The 19,791-nt window shown below is 45.1% G+C and overlaps 1 protein-coding gene across 2 annotated transcripts in view; it reads left to right on the forward strand.

Moving 5' to 3' along the window:
- PAPPA2 (pappalysin 2) overlaps positions 1 to 19,791 on the forward strand; it is a 124,486-nt gene that overhangs the window by 44,074 nt on the left and 60,621 nt on the right. The window contains exons 4-9 of one of the 2 annotated variants that reach the window (XM_077928221.1): positions 2,156 to 2,449; positions 6,212 to 6,404; positions 10,285 to 10,406; positions 10,780 to 11,272; positions 12,024 to 12,152; positions 13,853 to 13,941. In XM_077928221.1, the coding sequence (XP_077784347.1) occupies positions 2,156 to 2,449; positions 6,212 to 6,404; positions 10,285 to 10,406; positions 10,780 to 11,272; positions 12,024 to 12,152; positions 13,853 to 13,941 (1,320 nt within the window). Of the gene's footprint in view, positions 1 to 2,155; positions 2,450 to 6,211; positions 6,405 to 10,284; positions 10,407 to 10,779; positions 11,273 to 12,023; positions 12,153 to 13,849; positions 13,942 to 19,791 lie in introns of both variants that reach the window. The other variant, XM_077928220.1, reaches the window with a different exon arrangement.

Raw genomic sequence — 19,791 nt, forward strand, 5'->3', positions numbered from 1 at the left:
AAGTGCTTGCTTAAGTACATGTAGCCTGCTGGGTTTTTTTATGAAGGCCTAAGCTCCTATGTGGTAAATTCTCTGTTCCTGAAGAGAAGCCAAAGCATTGGCCTTTGACAAGCTAGGATTATTAGCTTGCTGAGGTTTTCATCTCTAAGCAAAGGCCATCATGAACTCAGTCCACACCTCTTAACTTCCATGGTTGATGGGTGGCCCTGGCCTTTGTGCAGTCACTTGCTGACCCTTTAGAAGTTCTTTGTTTTTTAAATCAAAGCTGATTCATAACAAGTCCACAAGTAAAGTAAATGAGCTGGCCAGCATGGTATCTGTAAGGGGGAGGTGTGACTGCTATAGATGATCTCCTAGGGCAGCAGAAGCTTTAAAAACTATTCCACCCCCCCCACTTTCCCAGAGGCCTTGGGCAGCCAATTTGGCCCTTGCAATATGCAGAAATTTTCACACAGGAGAGGGATCACAGAGAACGGGCAACCTTTCCCCCATTAAATGGATTTTTTTGTGTTCACCCAGTTTGAAAACAAGCTAGCAGTCTTGGAGAAAGTGGGGATTGAGCGCAAGGTTGCCAAGACACTTCTCAGCAGTAGCTGGCTCTCTCCCGCTCATATTTTCTCCAGTGGAAAGGGTTTCAGGTTTCTACTTGAAGGTGGGAAGAGTAGGTTTTGAGGCCCCTCGTGCCCTCAGCAATCAGACTCACTTTGCTGTTTGCTGTTAGCGGTTGACACAGCGGGATTATGGCTGGGCTCTAACATCCCATTAACTTAGCTATTAGCAAGGTTTTCTTTCTTCACTCACTCACATTCCTCTCCTTTGCTTTCAGCAAGGGAGCCTCCTGTCTCAGACTGGGGTTTGGCTGGGAAATCAGCCTCAGTTTTCTTTTCCTGGTTTAATTTTTGCTCGTTAGCTAAGGGGCTCCCCGTTCAGTGAATGGAGCTCTCCTGCATGCCGTCTTGCTATGCAAAAATGGCAGAGAAAGGTGGCCTGGCCACTTGATCTGTCGGAAAGTATTTCTTTAAGCAGGGTCAAATACTGTCAAATAAGGTTGATTTGCCAAGGGGAGAACTGTGTTAGCCTTTTGTAACAAAGAGAACCCTAACAGCTAAGGCATTTATTGTGACCAAAACTTTGGGGAGGAGAGATCACGTCACCAGAAATATTTATGGCAAAATATTAACACATTGGTTTTTCAGAATTCTAAATAGTGTGACTTAGTCCATATGGAAAAAAAGCAACCCAAGTTCACTTTTTATAACAAAAAAGAGTTATTATTTATAGGCAACAGTGTTTCGATACGTATGTATGATATTTAAGACGGAACAGTTCCTGGCCTGTATCCCATGGCCTTAGATATTAGAAACAAGGATGGAGTAATGAAAAGAAGGGGACATCAGCATCAGGCCCCCCCCCCCCCCATATCTGACAGTCTTCGATAATGTTCAAATAATTGGTGTTCACTTTGAGAATGTTTGGCTGCTTAAATGACAAGTATTCTTACAGGACAGAATAATCATGAATAAAAGAGAGAAGAACGCCTGTGGAAATGTCTGTAACACACACATTAGTGGCAGTTAATTTTCGGCTGCAGCCACTTCCTTTTGGGAGGAGAAGCAGACTTCTGCCTCCCCCTCCCCAAAATAAGTTCTGCTGTCACTCACACTTTTTGGGTGTGTACACCTTGAAAGGCAGCAGTAGAATCGCCTTTCTGTCCAACCTGCTGCTTGAAACATGTCTACTCGTGAAATAATGCATCTTGTTGCTGAAGCTCATCCTCAGGAGCAAAACAGCGGACCGGGAACGACTTCGACCTGAATCCCTTCTTCCTTATGAGCTGGCACGCAGATTGGTATACTTACTCATAAGTAGCTCTGCTGGCAGGAAGGACTCTAGTCGGCTGCATGGATACTCAAATAGAGTAGCTGAGTGGGCTTCCTCTCCCATCTGTTGATCTGTCATAGGGTGCTCACCTAGGGTTGGAGCTAAAGATGGTTAGCTCTACAGAGGACATTCCCAGCAGCAGCAGCAGCAGCAGAGCCAGTCTTCTCAGGTTGAGGAACACTGTTTGGAACTTCTCATTGGAAAAGTTGGCATTTATTTAGCTCAGGATTCCACTCCTCTCTCTGAGTGACATTGAATGCGTTTGCTGTTTCAGGCGGTGTGGTCCTCAATCCGGCCTATTATGGTATGCCGGGTCATACAAATACCATGATCCATGAAGTGGGACACATCCTGGGACTCTACCATGTCTTTAAGGGAGTAAATGAAAGGGAATCCTGTGATGACCTGTGCAGGGAGACGACACCATCCATGGAGACTGGAGATCTTTGTGCCGATACAGCACCTACTCCCAAAAGCAAACGCTGCCGGGATCCGGATCCGACCAATGACACCTGTGGCCAGACCCACTTCTCTGGAACTCCCTTCAACAATTATATGAGCTACACAGGTAAGGAAGGGGAGGGGGAGAACTTTTGCTTCATGAGGTTCAGAGATGGGCTTCAGATGAATGGCATGTCAGCCTTTGAAGCCAGTGAGATGCTGAGAACCTCTGCATTCATTTTCAGAATAGTAAGTTGGAAGGTCTCATGATTTCACAGATAAGCATTACGTGAAGAAGAGAGGGCTGTGTTTTTGAAAATTTCAGTAAGCAAAAGGCAAATCATACAAGAATCTCAAATCATACAAAAATCTCAGTAAGCAAAAGGCAAATCATACAAGAAAGGTTGTTTTCTGCTGCTCCAGAGAAGCGGACACGGAGCAATGAATCCAAACTACAAGAAAGAAGATTCCACCTAAACATTAGGAAGAACTTCCTGACAGTAAGAGCTGTTTGACAGTGGAATTTGCTGCCAAGGAGTGTGGTGGAGTCTCCTTCTTTGGAGGTCTTTAAGCAGAGGCTTGACAACCATATGTCAGGAGTGCTCTGATGGTGTTTCCTGCTTGGCAGGGGGTTGGACTCGATGGCCCTTGTGGTCTCTTCCAACTCTATGATTCTATGATTCTAAGAATCACATGCATTTTGTTTCCAGATCTCATGAATTCTAAATCTCCACACCCTTTCAAAGGTTTTTTAAAGCTTCTCATCACCTAGGAACTACTAGTGGGAGGGATCTTGTTCACTGTGCCTGGCAGAAAGGCTCAGTTAGAGAAATAGAGCTTGCCCACTGCCAGTCATGTGCAACTTGCTTTCCAGTTCCAATATTTCAATGTATTTTCAGCATGGCCCAATGACCGGATCTCATAGTTGGCAGTAAAAAAATAAATTTGGCTGTCCTGCATCTACTCCAGAGTAATGACATAACAACACAGTGACCAGCCACAATTATGAATGGAGGTCAGAACTATAAGTAAAAGTCTGCCGGAACCAATGTGTTTTGGCTGCACATTTAAAAGCAGAGGGAGTCTGGTAGACTAACCCAGTGAAGAGGAGCCCTAGTCAAGGGCCACCTCTGTTTTGTGCCTACTTGCCAGATCTCCACTGGTTACAGAATATAGGGAACAGTCTGAGGCAGATCTTAAGGCCTGAGCCTGTTCATATGGGAAAAGGCAGTTCTTAACGTTCTGGGTCGTAGACCATTTATATGTTAGCTCCAGCACCTTGAGGGGCTCTGCAAGACTGACTACCACTCTATTAGTCTTTTCCTGGTTCACTTTGCTTGCAGGGGCAACTGAGGGGAGGGGAAGGCAAGAAACGGTGGTAGGGAAGGCTACCTATACCTACCTCAAATCTATTGTAAATAATGTGCAAGTAGATAAATTCATTTAAGGGTCCCCTTAAATGTACCTTACCCTAAGAACTGCATAGGAGAATACAGTTGCTTCAGTACTTTTGTATGAAAGTACTTTTGTAGTAGCAACATTTTCTCAGAAGAGCTCTTCCCTTCCAAAAGTGTCTTCTGTCTTTATGCCTCATTCTCAGGAGTTGGAAATCTTGATCAGCACTGTTCCGAGGGGAACCCTTATGGAAACTATTTTCTGTTTTGCAATGAGTGAAATTCATTTAAAGGCAAGGTTTACTCACTCAAAAATATGCAGTGTGAACATTTGTGTGTAAGACAATCTCTACAGCATTAGAGACAGACAATCCCTCTATATGCTGTAGACATACCGTATTTTTCGCACCATAGGACGCACTTTTCCCCCTCCAAAAATGAAGGGGAAATGTGTGTGCGTCCTATGGTGCGAATGCAGGCTTTCGCTGAAGCCTGGAGAGTGAGAGGGGTCGGTGCGCACTGACCCCTCACGCTCTCCAGGCTTCGCACACCTCTCCGCAAGCAGCGGGAGCCCAGCGCTGGGCTCCCACGGCTTGCAGAGAGCTGCCTGTTTGGGGGCTGGGGTCGGGGGAAGCTCAAGCTTCCCCCGCCCCAGCCCTGCGCCTGGGGGGAAAATAATTTTTTTCCTTTATTTCCCCCCAAAAAAACTGGGTGCGCCCTATGGTCCGGTGCGCCCTATGGTGCGAAAAATACGGTAGGCAACACTCAAATCCGGGATGTGTTTCTGCACCTAGAGGGTGCTACTGTCTTCGTGAGAAGAGCCCATGTTTTCTTGTGAATTGCTTGCTTCCATTTGGTGACCTTTGCTCTGGCCTGGAGATACTAAAAGCAGGCGTCCTGCATCTCCTGTCCTTTTGACCTGACCCCTCTGTTGTGGTTGGCCTCAAGTGACCATGGCAGACACCCTGCTACAAAACCAACAGCACCAGCCCATGCATGTCTGCTAAGAAGAAAGTCCCTTTGGATTCCTTGGGGCTTACTCCCAGGTAAGTGTGCAAAGTATTACAGCCCAAGGCATCTACATTTTTGAGGTCACAATTCTATGTAGAAGCAAGCTCCACAGAGTGGGTATTACTTCTCAGGAAATGTGCATTCCTCTTTGGCAAGCTCTTTAAAGGAACCAAAAAAGCAAAGCAAAGAAGACGGCAGGTCTATGGATGCAATGAGCTAGCAATCCTCATTCAATCATGTGGAAGACAAGGAAGGGAGAGGACAGAAAAGGGTAGCATGGACACGATTGCAATTACACATAATTTGGCTTCGTTATAGTTGGTAGGACTGCCAAGGGGGGAAAAAGGATTACCTGTCTTACTTCTATGCTGTTTTGGGCAGTTTGATCTGTAGGAATAAGCAGAGAAGCGTATGGGGATTATGGGCTTAAACCTAATGGAGAAGATTAATCTGTAGGAGTGACCTGATGGAAGCTAGAGAGCAGATCCTATGTATAGTTAGTGCCAGGAACTATGGATTATGTTTTCGTAAGTGCAGCATCAAAAGTATGTATTTGAGTTCCTCCCCGCCCAACAAGCCTGGCCCTCTTAGCTCTGCTGCCCAGTGCTGGTGGCCTCCCCTGGCTCTGAGCTTTGGCGCTGGGTTGACTCTTCTCTCATCCTGGCTGATAACAACTATTTGTTTTCAAGAGTCATGCATTCATCGCTGAGCTTTTGAGCTTCCTTCTTCGAAATGCCTGCCCTGCGTCTTTAGTGTTCCTTGATGTCAAGGGCAACATTCCTGGCTATTTGTGAAGAAGAAGTCTTGAGCTTACTTAGCACCTGTGATGAGATTACGCAGTTGCTGAAGGGCTGCCATCTGTTGGCAAATGGATGGCATAACATGCTCTGAGAATTTGTACTTTCCTCTCCAGAGTGGACATAGATATGTTTATGTTAGGAGAGGGATGGAGGGTTCATTCCATTTCTGGTCTGTGTCACTTTCAGATGTGGAAACTCTACATTTGCTAGGGATGAGGGAGGAATTCCATTCAGCTAGCATTTATAGGCAAACCTACATAATTTTCACTTTTTAAAACAGTATGCTTTGCATGATCAAAATCTGGACTTCTGATTGGCAAGCCCTAGGCTCAGTGGTTTGGACCACAGCGCCACCCGCGTCCCTTTTCAAGTAGTATGATACTGCTTTAAATGGAAACTGCGGATGGGGCCTCAGTGTGAGCTAAGCCAGAGGTTCATGCTGCTTCCAGTCTTCCTAAGCACCTTTGATGTGAAGGACTGCGCTGGCCCAGAATCTTCTCTGATGCACAGAGTATTCTGGGAGGAGCACAGGGGTGGGAGACCAGGTCACTGTGGGAGGCACACAAATCCTACCTGACCCCCTTGCGCCGAGGGATCTCTTGCCCAGGCTCCCCCACCCTCGCCTCCCTGCCGTCTAGCACTACGTTCCAGTTGCTTCACCAGCTGCCTCTCTTTCTCCCACAGATGACAACTGCACAGACAGTTTCACCCCAAACCAAGTGGCTCGGATGCACTGCTATCTGGATTTGGTGTACCAGCAGTGGAGTCAGGGCAGGAGGCCCACCCCTATCCCCATGCCAGCGGTGGTCATTGGGCAGAGCCAGGAAACCCTCACCATACACTGGCCACCCCCTCTTAGTGGGGTGCTTTATGAAAGGTAAGAGAGGAATCTTTGTGGAAGGGGAGGAAGGCAGTCGTAGTTGAGTGTGTACGCAAGGGGAAAAGAACATCTCTGTGAATTAGTCTTGCAGAGGTTACAAGGACTGCTGGTCCCCCTATTCCCCACCTGTTATTCTTTGTTTCCATGAGTCATATTTTTCTGTTCTTCCTTTGTTGCAGCTGTGAACACTCCCCAATACCATGCAGCTTTGCAACCTCTGCTTTTAATATTTCCCTTCCCCAACTGCTGACATCCCTTTGTCTTCGCTTGCCCTGCTCCTGTGTCTGAAGGAAGTGTGGGGAGATGCCCTCATGCCACATAGGATGCCAGCAGCAAAGTGTAGCTGCCTTTTAAAGCCACGAGGCAGAATATAAATGAAATGTAAATAAAAATTAAATACAAATAAAACCTCTCCCTTTTGGTCTAAATTCCTTCCCAGAATTTACACAACTGTTAGCTTGGGATATCAAAGGAATCAGTCAGAATTGACTATCCTTTCCTTCACCTATTCAACTGCCCTTACATCACAGACTCTTGATGTGAAATTTACTTTAAATTCTCTACATTGCTGGTGGTGGTGGTGTGTGTTTTACATACACTATACGTAACTAGGTATGTAAATTCCTTTGCAGATATGTTATTTACATATTTGCTGATGGAAACAGGTGTCTCTTCCCTTTCCTTGTTTCTGTTGAAATTTGTTCTCTCTCTCTCTCTCCAGACTCTCTGTCCGGTTGGGTTGGGAATCTAGAGTGTGTGTTCCTGGTGTTGAGCAATCGGGACAGATTAGGGATTCTGCTGGTTTACCACCCGCCTTGCTGCCCAGCAGTCTCCCTGCCTAAGCTGACAGAGGTGGTCCTGGAGGCAGTGCTGAAGACCCCCCAGACTGTTGGTTCTGGGGGGCTTCAACATCCATGCTGAGGCGACCGGCTCTGGGGTGGCTCAGGACTTCATGGCTGCCATGATGACCATGGGGCTGTCCCAACATGTCAATGGCCCAACACACGTGGCAAGCCACGCTTTGGACCTTATTTTCTCAACTGGGCAGGAAGAGGGTGATCTGAGGGATATTGACATCAGTCCCTTATCATGGTGAGATCACTTCCTGATGACCTTTAGGCTTTCAGCACCTTTTCCCCTCCGCAGAGGCAGGGGACCTATTAGGATGGTCTGCCCTCAGAGACTGCTAAGAGTCAATGGGCTTCCAGACAGCTCTGGGGGATTTCCTGCCTGATAGGACTGGTGCTCCTGCTGAAACTCTGGCTGACCCTCTGGAACAACCGAATGGCTCGGGTCAGTGACACAATCACTTCTGTGCACCCTCTTTCACTTTGCGGAGCCTGTTTGGCTCCTTGGTCTACTCCAGAGCTTGGGACGATGAAACAAGCTGGGAGACGGCTTGAACGCAAGTGGAGGAAAGATCCATCTGAATGCAACCAAACAATGGCAAGGGCTCACCATCAAGTCTATCCAGTGCCAGTGAAGGTGGTGAAGAATGCTAAATGGTGGTTAATTAGAATTGGAAGCCAAAACCTCTGATCTCCTTGTGCCAGTGTGAGGGTATATAAACAGTATCACTTCGTTTACTTTGTGTTTTTAATGCTTTGTGGGTGGAATAAATAATCATTTTTCTGATCCTTAATGAAGCCCACAATCTGTAGTCAGAGGTTGAGGCAGGTTCCTCACTATGTGCCATGGTAGGACTGTGGCTCTGCATGTATGTTGTGAAATACACGTAGCTTTCCTATGTGAAAATACCTGTGTAGGCAAATGCTTTTGCTTGGAACAGCCTGCCATGGCGGATACATTCTGCAGATCTTCCTTTTGACCTTGCCCCACCCTCTCTGGGTATGGTGTTCCTTCCCATACTACCCGCACGTACTTGTTTTGATGGGGAAATGTTTATTTGAGCATGTGTACCTCAGGGAAAGCTGAACTTGGCCTCCAAGGTAGGAATTCCAGAATGCAAAGAAGGTGATAAAGATGAGCTGGCAATTCTTCTCACTTGTTTGCCAGTTGGCAAAACCTTCTCTGAGGCTTTATGTTTGAGTCAAGTTGGGGGGGGGAGGGGAGAAGAAACGTATTAGTACAACAGAAAACCTGATCTTGATCCTTCTGCCGTAACCAGCATAAGATATAGGAAGCCTTAGCGATAAGTGTGCTTGTGTACTTTGGAACTCTTGCCTTCCCTTCCACCCACCCACAGCCCTGCTTTAACTTCATAGCCAGGACAACGCAAGTCCTCCTCCTCCTGGATTAAATTAAACGTATATGCATGCACTTGCTTGCTTTATTTTTGTTCTTTAAAGGTCTCTCCCCCCCCCCCCTGCGACAGCTGACTTGAGAGTCATGGAACATTTAGGTCCTTAGGTGCCCAGAGGCAAGTGACTAGTACCATCGGCAGGAATTTGAATTTTCTTGCTGGGTGAAAATTCCTCACTTAAGATAACTGAAAGGCCCATTCAAAGAAGGAGAGTCACCATATTTTAAGCACTTAAAAGTAAACAGCATTTTAAAAAAATAGATCCACTTATTTACTTCTGTAGCAACCTCCTCTTTTTTGCCTTTTCCTCGACACACTCCGACATTTATCTAGAATGTTGCTACCAAAACCGTCCCTGTGTCCCGTCTCTCTAGGACCATGGGATGCCTGTCTGTCTAAGAGGATAAGAAGAGCCCTCCTGGCTTAACCCACCTAGTCCAGCATCCTGATTTCACTGGGGCCAACCAGGTGCTTCTGGGAAGCCCACAAAGCAGGGCAGCCCTCTGCTCTTCAGAGGCAAAACCACCTCCAAGACTGGAGGGAGCACACAGCCATTGTGGCTGGTATCCATCCTCCATGAATTTGCCCAAAACCCTTTCAAAGACATCCAAGTTGGTGGTCATCACTACATCTGGTTTCCTCACATCTCTGTGCTGGATCCCTATCCCTTCCTGTGCACATTTCTTGTCTTAAAGCTTTTTTATTACCTGGGATGACCTTATTTTTCTATCCATGTTTACCATTCTGGTCCGGCTGGTTGAGAGAGATAGGAACAGCCCCCCCCCCCCAAATTGTATGTAGTGTCTCCCCAGTTCCATTCTTCAGTACAAGGTAGTAAGTAAGTAAGTACATTTTTATTTATACCCCGCCCTCCCCAGCCAAGACTGGGCTCAGGGTGGCTAACATCAAATATCAAATACATTAAAACACAGTCAAACAATTGATTAAAATACAGCTTAAAAATTAGAATCAGGATAAAATTAAATGACTGCCCATGAATTACAACCATAGGGGTCGGGAACCTCAAGTATTCATCAGGGCCAGCTATCCATGTTGGTCCCACATGAGCCGATAAAAGGGCCAAAGAGGGAACTTACAGGGTCCCATGGGGGGGGGGGTGTGTCAAACTGGGCCTGGACCAAAGGCTAGGCAGAACAGCTCCATCTTGCGGGCCCTGCAGAAGGATGTCAAGTCCTGCAGGGCCCTGGTCTCCTGCGACAGAGCGTTCCACCAGGCTGGAGCCAAACATTCACTGAAAGAATAAGATGTGAACCTGTTCAGGATCTGGAACTGCAGGTGCTTCTGGGGCAGAAGATGAGGGCCTTTTCACCTCCCTCTCGCCTTGCACCCTAAAGGTCCTGGATCCAGTAAAAACACCACACACTCCAATAAAGTGGGTGAGGGGAGGTCTGTGCAGTTGCCATTTTGTTGTACTTACAGCAGAAGACCTCTGCTTTACATCCTGAAAAGTTTTGCCATTGTAACTGTGTAGCTTGTCGCTCAAAGTCTGACTTAGAAGAGACTGAACAGAGTATGTTTTTCTCTCCTTCTCCCACCCCTCCTTCCCCCCCCCCTCTCTCTCTCTCTCTCTCTCTCTCTCTGTCTGTCTTTTAGAGAGACGGGGAACCTCTGTGGAGACTGTGCTGAAGATGGGACATTCAGCCAATACGTACATGAGGCCTCCTCGCCTCGGATCTGTGATTCATCTGGCTACTGGACTCCAGAAGAAGCAGTAGGTAAAGTTCCCAGCCCTTCTTCCTGTAACAGAAGGATTGTCAGATGGGAGCTAGAGATAACCTTGTCTGTTTCATTTTCCTTTTCTTTAAAAAAAGGTCTATCCTCCGTGTTTCAGACATTCATATAGGATAGTTTTGCAGCCCTAAATACACACAAACATAAATCTTGCCTCTTCATATAGGCAGAAGCCTATTAATGTTTGTATCTACTTCTGTAGTTGTGGACAGATGCACACACCCTCTAATGCTGGCACAGATATTTGGGTTTTGCCTCCTCATTTTGGTCCAGCCCTGGTCCTTGTATGCAGTCCTACCCCTAAGGTTGTGAGCTGCCCAGTTCACCCAATTCTCCCCTGTTCTGTTTTTCTTTAAGGGCCTCCCGATGTGGACCAGCCCTGTGAGCCCAGCTTGCAGGCTTGGAGCCCTGAGTTCAATCTGTTCAACGTGAGCATGACCACCCCTTGCCCTCAGCCTCTCGGTTGCATCTTGGAGCTGCACTTTCTGCATCCTGTTTACCCAGAGTCTCTAATGGTATGGACAACCTACTTCTCTACGGACTCGCCCAAGGCTCTGTCGGACATTGAGATCCTGACAGAGCACGGGGACTCTGTACACCTGGGGCCCATGGACACTTTTTGTGACATCCCCCTCACGGTTAAACTCAACCTTAACAAGAAGGTGTCTGGCGTAAAGATCTACACGTTTGATGAGCAGATGGAGATAGATGCTGCACTTCTGATATCCATGCCACAGAGCCCGCTCTGTTCCAACTGCAAACCTGTCAGGTACAGGGTTCTCCGGGACCCCCCGTTTCTGGATGGATCCCCAGCGATGGTGACGCAGCCGGGACGAAAGTTTACTGACATGTGAGTGCAGGCGTTAGTGTTCAGGAACGCTCTCTTAGCTGCTGGTTCCTCAGGGACATCCCAGGCCCCTTTCCCTTTTAAAAGCTTAAATTAGACTAGCTTTTTCAGCTATGAGGGGAAACATACGGGAAGTATTCTGCCCAGTTGCTAAGCTGAAGCCACTTACTGGTTTTGGTGTCTTAGCCAGTGAATACAAAAGCAATGGGATGATTGACAAGCAAGTGGTGTTTCGAAAATAGCCGTATGCTAGTGTTTTCCCTCTTAAGAAGTGGTTCTCAAGCTTTCTTCTCTGGGCCACACTTTGAGAGGAACAATTTGCTGGCACCACACCAAATTTTACATTGTAAAGAAATACATTGGCAAACTAAAAACAACAACTCATAGCAGTGCTTGATTTTGAAAATATATTTATCAGTATTCTGCAAAAAAATAAAAAATACTATACTACGTTACGCTGAAATGTTTAAATGTTTCTTTAATTGTTCTTGAACTTTCTCACCACCCTTGCTGCCCGCTCCTGCCACACCAGTTTGGGAACCACTGCTATAAATTAAAGAGCCCCTGTTGGATAATAAGAGGGAAGTCCCTGGAATTTGGTGCTGCGTTTGGGGATCAGCTGGAAATTGGGGGGGGGGGCAGTTTGAGCCTTTCGGACGTTAGCTGCCCATCCTTAGCATACATGGGAAATTCAGCTTAGGAAGAGGCAGGGAAGTATTTTGTCTTAAGTTTTGACTTCTGTTTGCTTCTGCAGGGAAGTGATGGCAGGCCAGCTGTATCGCTACCAAGTGCAGGCTGTGGCTGGAGCTGCTGTAGGTGAAGCCTCCCCTCCTCTGTTCCACATCCATGGCTCTCCCTATTGCGGGGATGGTAAAGTAAGCAGGTGAGGAGCCCTGAGATCTGAAAATGCTGAGCTTTCTTTCTTTTACTCACCCCATTTTAACTGAGCCAGCAATTGCAGTCTCATATACAGTGGTGCCCCGCAAGACGAATGCCTTGCAAGACGAAAAACTCGCTAGACAAAAGGGTTTTCCGTTTTTTGAGTCGTTCCGCAAGACGAATTTCCCTATGGGCTTGCTTCGCAAGACGAAACGTCTTGCGAGTTCTTGCGAGTTTGTTTCCTTTTTCTTAAAGCCGCTAAGCCGCTAATAGCCGCTAAGCCGCTAATAGCCGTGCTTCGCAAGACGAAAAAACCGTAAGACGAAGAGACTCGCCGAACGGATTAATTTCGTCTTGCGAGGCACCACTGTATCAAAGTGTTCCTGTTTTCCATTCATTCATGTGAGTATAGGGGGGTGGGGGGGATCTGTATTGTTAAGTGATATGCTGAACCTCTTCTCTTAATTCTACAAAGCTTTCTGCTTTCATATTCCATTTTCCTAGACACCCACAACAACTCATGGTTTTGTCTTGGATAGCCTTGCTTTTAGGAATTGCAGACAGGAGGTGGATGAGCGTTCTGATGCACACCTGAATGCATCTCCAAACGAAGATGCCGTTCGTTGCTTTTAGGGATGCTGCTGCCACCCGTCATTTATTACTTTCATCCTCATTCTTATATGCCTAGATAGCTTGTGGAAGAGTTTGCATATCCAGAGAAATTAGATTAGATGGAACCTAAAACGTTTCTGTGGAAGTGGAGTCTATGAAATTGTCTGCACCAGTGGAGAAAAACTTCTTTGTGGTGCTGCTCTGAAGGACCTTCCTGGGGCGGGGAATGGGAAGGTGTGTGAAACCTAAAATCCCAAACCCCTCAAGAATAATCTTATCTCGGGGTCCCCTTGTGGGGATGAGCTCACTTTCCTTCCCCTTTAATATTTCAAATTAATAATAGTTTTGTTCATTTATGTACTTGTCCTGCAGCTTTCAGGTTGTGGGCTGACCCCTTTGAATCAATCAATCAATCAATCAATCAATCAATTCACTACCATTTATATCCCATTTTTCTATTGTGAGTGTTTTCGTCCCACCAAAAGACCTAGTTTCATATTACCTTGGAGTGAGCGAGACACCAAGAGATAGAGGTCAGGAGAATGTAAAGCTCTGGAAGGAGCACAAATGGAATGGAGAGAGATAAACAGGAATAATGAAGTGCAAGCATATAAAAGTATGCAGTAGAATTTTAAATTGAACGTGATAAGGGAATGCTAGCCAGTTCAAAGAAAGCAGATGAGAAGGAACATGGTCCTATATATTAACAAGAAAGATGAGCTGTGGAGTGAAAAATAGACACCCATTTTGGAATAAAGAAAGACCAACCAGAAAGGCCTTACAAAATTAATGCCTAGATAAAAATAAGAGAAAAAACGAGTTTTAACAAATTTTTAAAAATAAAAAGATCCTAACTGTTAAACAAATAAGCAGAAGTAAAAAAGTTGCACCGTTACTTTATTTTTTTACATTCCTTCTTGTGGCAGCAAAAATATAATGCAAGCTGATAAGATTTCATCAGTGGCTGCACAACATGTGGGAACTCATAATGGAGGAGCTGTTGTAAAGGATTAGAAAACATTAAAGTATATGAAGCTCTTGGTCCATGTTAAAATGCTTTATAAGTGCAAAGTATTATTATTTTCTTAGAAGTCTTGCAGAGGAATGTGATGATGGGGATCTAATAGAAGGAGATGGTTGCTCTCGAACCTGCAAAAAAGAAAAGGGATTCCACTGTGTCGGTGAGTTTAGAAAAGCTAGTCTGTTCTTTGTTGTTTTGTTAAAAAAATGACTGTTCATTTTGTTCAATTTCTTTGTGGGGCAGGGGGAGGGAGATGACTAAAAATTAAAACACTGAATCACATTGTCGTATCTTTGCCTTATTTGTCTGCACTCTTCCGAATCCAGTATTTGAGGTTTGACAGAACCTGGAAATTTATTGCTGCAGGTGAAGAAGTTTGGGAACTGTGGGGCAGGGCTTCATTTGTCCCAGGGATGACCTCAAGGCCCTGCTAGCTATTTGTACCTCTGAATCCGTATGATTGAGGCTGGATCTCTATCAGTAGGACTGCAGAACTGGGGGAGAAATTGAGATTTGCCAATCTATTTTAAAGTAGTATTTTAAGGGTGCAAGAACATCTTAGGAATCCGTGCTTAGAGAGCAGCATGGGGCACAGACTCCTAGAGAGGTTCAGCCAATTTGCTGTGCAAATGTCAGTTTATTGTTTTACAGACTCTTGCAGATGCTAGAGGACATTACATTTTTTGTGCTGTGAAACCTAGGAAAGATCTTGATTCCTAAACAGTTGGTGTAAATAGCCAGGGATTTAGACATCGGAGATATCTGAGGACACTCCAGTAACTGGTGACATAATACTTAGTGACAGTCACCAGCATAATCGCACCTGGTGACTGTGTTTGACAGTATAAAAACAAGTAAGAGAGGGTGGACGGACTCAGTTGAGGGGGTCAAAGCATTACTCAAACATAATGGCAGGCCAGAAGTGTGAGTTCAATTAATTAATTAATTTCTATATCGCCCATCATCTGGAGATCACAGGGCAGCTTGCACTATAAAAATGCAAAAATACATACCAACACATAACAATACAGTGGTACCTTGGAATGCGAACGGGATCCGTTCCGGAGCCCCTTTTGCATCCTGAACAGAACGTAAGATGCGACAGCGCATCTGCGTGTGCACGGGTCGTGTTTCGCCGCTTCCGTGCATGCGCGTGACGTCATTTTGACTGCGCATGCGCAAGCTGCAAAATCTGGAAGTAACGCACTCCGTTACTTCCGGGTCGCCGTAGAGCACAACCCGAAAATACTTATCCTGAAGCGTATTGTGCCTGTATTATTATGGGGGAGGCTCTTTGTAAGACTCCATGAAGACAGGACTCGGGCGGGTGGGGTGGTCAGTGCATTTATGAATTGAGTACCATGCATAAATGAACACAAAGAGAGAGAGAAAAGATTCTCAAGAAAATTAATTTGTTTAAAGAATAGCAGATGTAATGAACGGAAGATATTGAGATGGGAAATAAAAATGTAATGATGGTCTGTAAATAGATATTACTATGAATTTAACAACAAAAGTTTGAAATTTAACTGAGGCATTTAAGAAAAAAAGCAGAGAGGAACATTTGTTAGGAATTAAAATTAAGGGAGGATAGATGAAATGTGGCACTAAATCAATTAACAGTTTATTCACTTTTTAATGAGAAGTTATAAATATCCAGTGATCGATATCTGACTACTATAAACAAATACTTGCAGGACCTTTCCATTCTAGCTTTATCTGAAAACAACAAGGTGTTTCTGAACCAATTCATAATTGGTAAGGAAATGTGGTCCGTAATTGACAGACTGAACAAGGGAAATGCTCTAGAGATGGACAGATTCACAGGGGACTTTTCTAAAGTCCATTCTGACATCTTAGTCCCACATCTAAAATTATTGCTTAACAACATTCTTGATGTGGGAGGCATATCAGCCTCATGGAGACAAGCTAGGCAAGGATCCAACAGATCCTGGTATCAGCAGATTGCCCAGGTAAACCAAGATGTAAAGGGACTTAAAGGTTCTACATCATGGGCAAATACAGAAATGTTCCTCTATTTTGATGCTTGAAAGGCATTCGACAGTCTTGAACGGCTTTTCTTTTTCTTTTTCTTTTTCTTTTGCTGAAAGTACTTACTAAACTGCAGTTCAGGCAATGGTTTCTGACTTTCATCAGTTATACTCCAGGTTAAGAGCAAGCACCAGAGTTAATGCAATGGACTTGCCCTTGCTTGAACTGACAAGGGGGATAAAGCAGAGATTAAATATGCCAAAACCCACATGATACGTTTTAATGTAACATGAGAAGACCAAAGAGCATTACAAAAACTAACCTGTGATTGCCATATGCATGCTTTAAGTGCTTAAGGAACCACTCTCAAGAGAAATTTTGCTAGTTCAGGAAGCATAATTATATAAACCCCTTGCTAAATTAAAGAGGGATATTTGCTTGTGGAGGATCCTTAGTCTCGTTTGGCTGGGCCACATCTCTGTTATAAAGATGATGTTTTTACAGAAGATTATATATTTGTTTCAGAATTTACTGATTGAAAAGTAATCAGCTAAGGAAATAGAGAATGAGACCATATCCCTCTTTTGAAGTCAAATGTGATTGCACTGGATATTCTTGGCAATTATCGACTTGTGTGTACGTTGAATTTGATAGCACTATGATAGGTAAAGGTAAAGGGGCCCCTGACCATTAGGTCCAGTCATTACCATCTCGCTTTATTGGCCGAGGGAGCCGGTGTACGGCTTCCGGGTCATGTGGCCAGCATGACTAAGCCACTTCTGGCAAACCAGAGCAGTGCACGGAAACGCCATTTACCTTCCCGCAGGAGTGGTACCTATTTATCTACTTGCACTTTGACGTGCTTTCGAACTGCTAGGTTGGCAGGAGCAGGGACCGAGCAACGGGAGCTCACCCCGTTGCGGGGATTCGAACCGCCGACCTCGCCGATCGGCAAGTCCTAGGCTCTGTGGTTTAACCCACAGCGCCACCTGGTCTTCCAAATGGTTCAGCACTTAAATCTCATACCAGGTCCAGGGCCCCATTAATATGAAGTCCAGGGTCACAGCCTTTCTGCTTGGTTCTATGACCAACTCTTCTAAGACGCAGTCATTTCGGCTACCTAAAAAGCTTGCCTTTTTGTCATGGCTGGAACATGCATGTACCCAGCCAATGTAAGGGTAACTGAAATTACCATAGCAGTATTTTAACTTCTTGTATGTTTTAATACAAAAATTTCCTGGTTTTTTGGTTTTATTTTATTGTAAACCACAAATAAAATTATGAAATTAATTTCCACATTTGGATGCCTTCTTGATTTCATTTCCATGTTATTTGCTTCTAGGTACAATCTGTTTGCAAATAATACAGAAATGAGTGCTAAACTTGTGCTGTATTCTACTGTAGTTCCACTATAGTTCTGGAAGTGGCTCTTACATTGTGTGAAAGCTCAAATAAAATGTGGAAATTAACAGTTAGAGAAATGTCATGAAAATGGACAGACAGTTCTCCTAATGGAGAGATGTAAAAAATGGATTTCCATTTTGTTAAGATCTGCTGGGAGTGTTCTCCTACTGTACAATCTTTAGCAGAGGCCCTTTCAGAGAGCTGTCTTGGTGGTGGCACCCCAGTTTGGAATTCTTTTCCCAATTATGACATTGTTGCATTTTATTGTTCTTTATTTCAGCACCTAGCTGAAGACTAGGCTGTTTGTCCAGGCTTTTAGTGGAATTTAATGACAGTATTGGTGTTTGGGTTGACTGGTTTACTTACCTGCCTTGTTTATAGTACTTTCATATCTTCCCAGGCTCTTCCCCTTTATGAAAAATTTAGACCTCTACAGGGACAGGACTCTGGCTTGGATCTTTGCACTCCATTATCTCTCTATCATTTCTTGCTGAGCACACTGTGGGCATTGGTGGGCAGTTTTTATTTCATCCGTTCGTTCGTTCGTTCGTTCGTTCGTTCGTTCATTCATTTGTATACCACCCTTCGTCCATAGAACTCAGGGTGGCTCATCACATAGAAATACTGTTTTGGTATGCTAGTCTATTGGGGACAATGATATTGCTTTCTCACTGTGGCCTGAATTAGGGGCTGCAGTCTCTGGGGGTTCTCCCTCAGTTGTTGGGAGTCTTGAATTCCAGTAGCCCCCCGTTTTTTTTTTAAATTTGGGTTCAGTTTCAGGGCCCAGATCTCGTACTTCTGCAGGTCTGTGGGTGGTCCCCACCTTCCTGTCAGAATCTGAGTCATTGCAGGTACTTCAGGTTCTGACAAAGATTCTAGCTCAGAAGCCAGTTGATTAAGGTGTTGCAAACCTTTTCCTTAAAGCAGGCGTTGCATTTTATATATCAGGCCAAGGGTTTATCCACAGACAACATTCTGGGTCATGTGGCCAGCACCCCATAGTCACCTTTGACTGGACTTAACCATCCAGGGGTCCTTTACCTTACTTTACCTTTATATATCAGGAAATGTTGGAGGAAGGGGGGGTGCTATTTCTTTCTTTCTTTTTTCTTTCTTCTTCTTCTTCTTCTTCTAAAAAAGAAGCAATTTTCAAAATATTGGAACCATTGGAGCATTTGTCAAGCGTTTGGCATGGGTCTATAAAGCATTTTGGATAAAAGCCACATTCCATTAAAATCAGTGGCAACATTCCCATTGACCAGTGTATGAAGTAGTCGAGAGTGTGTTGGACTTGGACCAGGGTCTCCTTGGCTTCAGATGCTGTACAGATGCCATGAACTCTCTTGGTGGCCTTGAGAAGGTAGTTTCTCTCAGCCTCTGTTCAGGTCCTACCTCACACGGTTGCAGTGGGCAGACTTAAAAATCACTTTAGACGCTGAAAAGTCAGGGATTCAGGACTGCTTACCACATATAAAATAGCATCCCAGAAACAGCAGGCTTTCTTCTCTGCAGACAGCATGTTTTCAGAATGTCCACTTCTAGTTTTTGTTTTCTGTTTTTATATAAAAACAAGTTTTTTTAATTGTTTTATAGAAAAATGTACAGAAATACTTGAAAGTCTGGTATCCCAACAGAGCTTCCTTCTTTTTAAAAATGCCCACTCTATTCCTAAGCCTAGTCTGCAACTGCCCATAAGTATGTAGAAATGCATTATAAAGGAATAACAAAGTTATGGAAGGATGGGAAAGAAGGAAAAAGTGTGCCAGGGACATCAATCACAAATTGCATAGCCTGAGACAGGGGATTAGTCACATGGGCTACCTGAGTTTTGGTCTCGGACCTCTCTTCCTGTATGGGAGGTAACAAGGGTGCAAAATCAGTCCTTGTAATTGACAAGCAGTATCAAGCTTCTGGTGGACGCAGGTGGCGCTGCGGGTTAAACCACAGAGCCTAGGACTTGCCGATCAGAAGGTCAGTGGTTCAAATCCCCGTGACGGGGTGAGCTCCCGTTGCTCGGTCCCTGCTCCTGCCAACCTAGCAGTTCGAAAGCACGTCAAAGTGCAAGTAGATAAAGAGGTACCACTCCGGCGGGAAGGTAAAGGGCATTTCCGTGCGCTGCTGTGGTTTGCCAGAAGCGGCTTAGTCATGCTGGCCACATGATCCGGAAGCTGTACGCTGGCTCCCTCGGCCAGTAAAGCGAGATGAGTGCCACAACCCCAGAGTTGGTCGCGACTGGACCTAATGGTCAGGGGTCCCTTTACCTTTACCTATCAAGCTTCGGGATTGGCCAGGCTTGGTATAAATACTCAGAACCTTGTCTTGTTCCATATCAGAAAACCAGTATCTTCTGCCTCATGGACTATAAACCTTCATCAATGTACCTCAGGGACACTTTATTTGGAGAACACACATGGGTCTAGCTGCCCATGGTGCTTAGAGTATGGATAGCCAATGTGGGTGAAAACTCCCATCAGCATGTCCAACTGTCATGGATGATGGAAGCTGAAGTCAGCATCAGCCCGAGTGCCCCAAATTGGCCACCCAGGCCTTAGAGAGTAATAGAGGAACACTGGAGGGGGTGGGACACAAACATTCATCGAATCATTCAGAGGAA

This window comes from Podarcis muralis, chromosome 5, assembly GCF_964188315.1.
Source record: "Podarcis muralis chromosome 5, rPodMur119.hap1.1, whole genome shotgun sequence".
NCBI lineage: Eukaryota > Metazoa > Chordata > Lepidosauria > Squamata > Lacertidae > Podarcis > Podarcis muralis.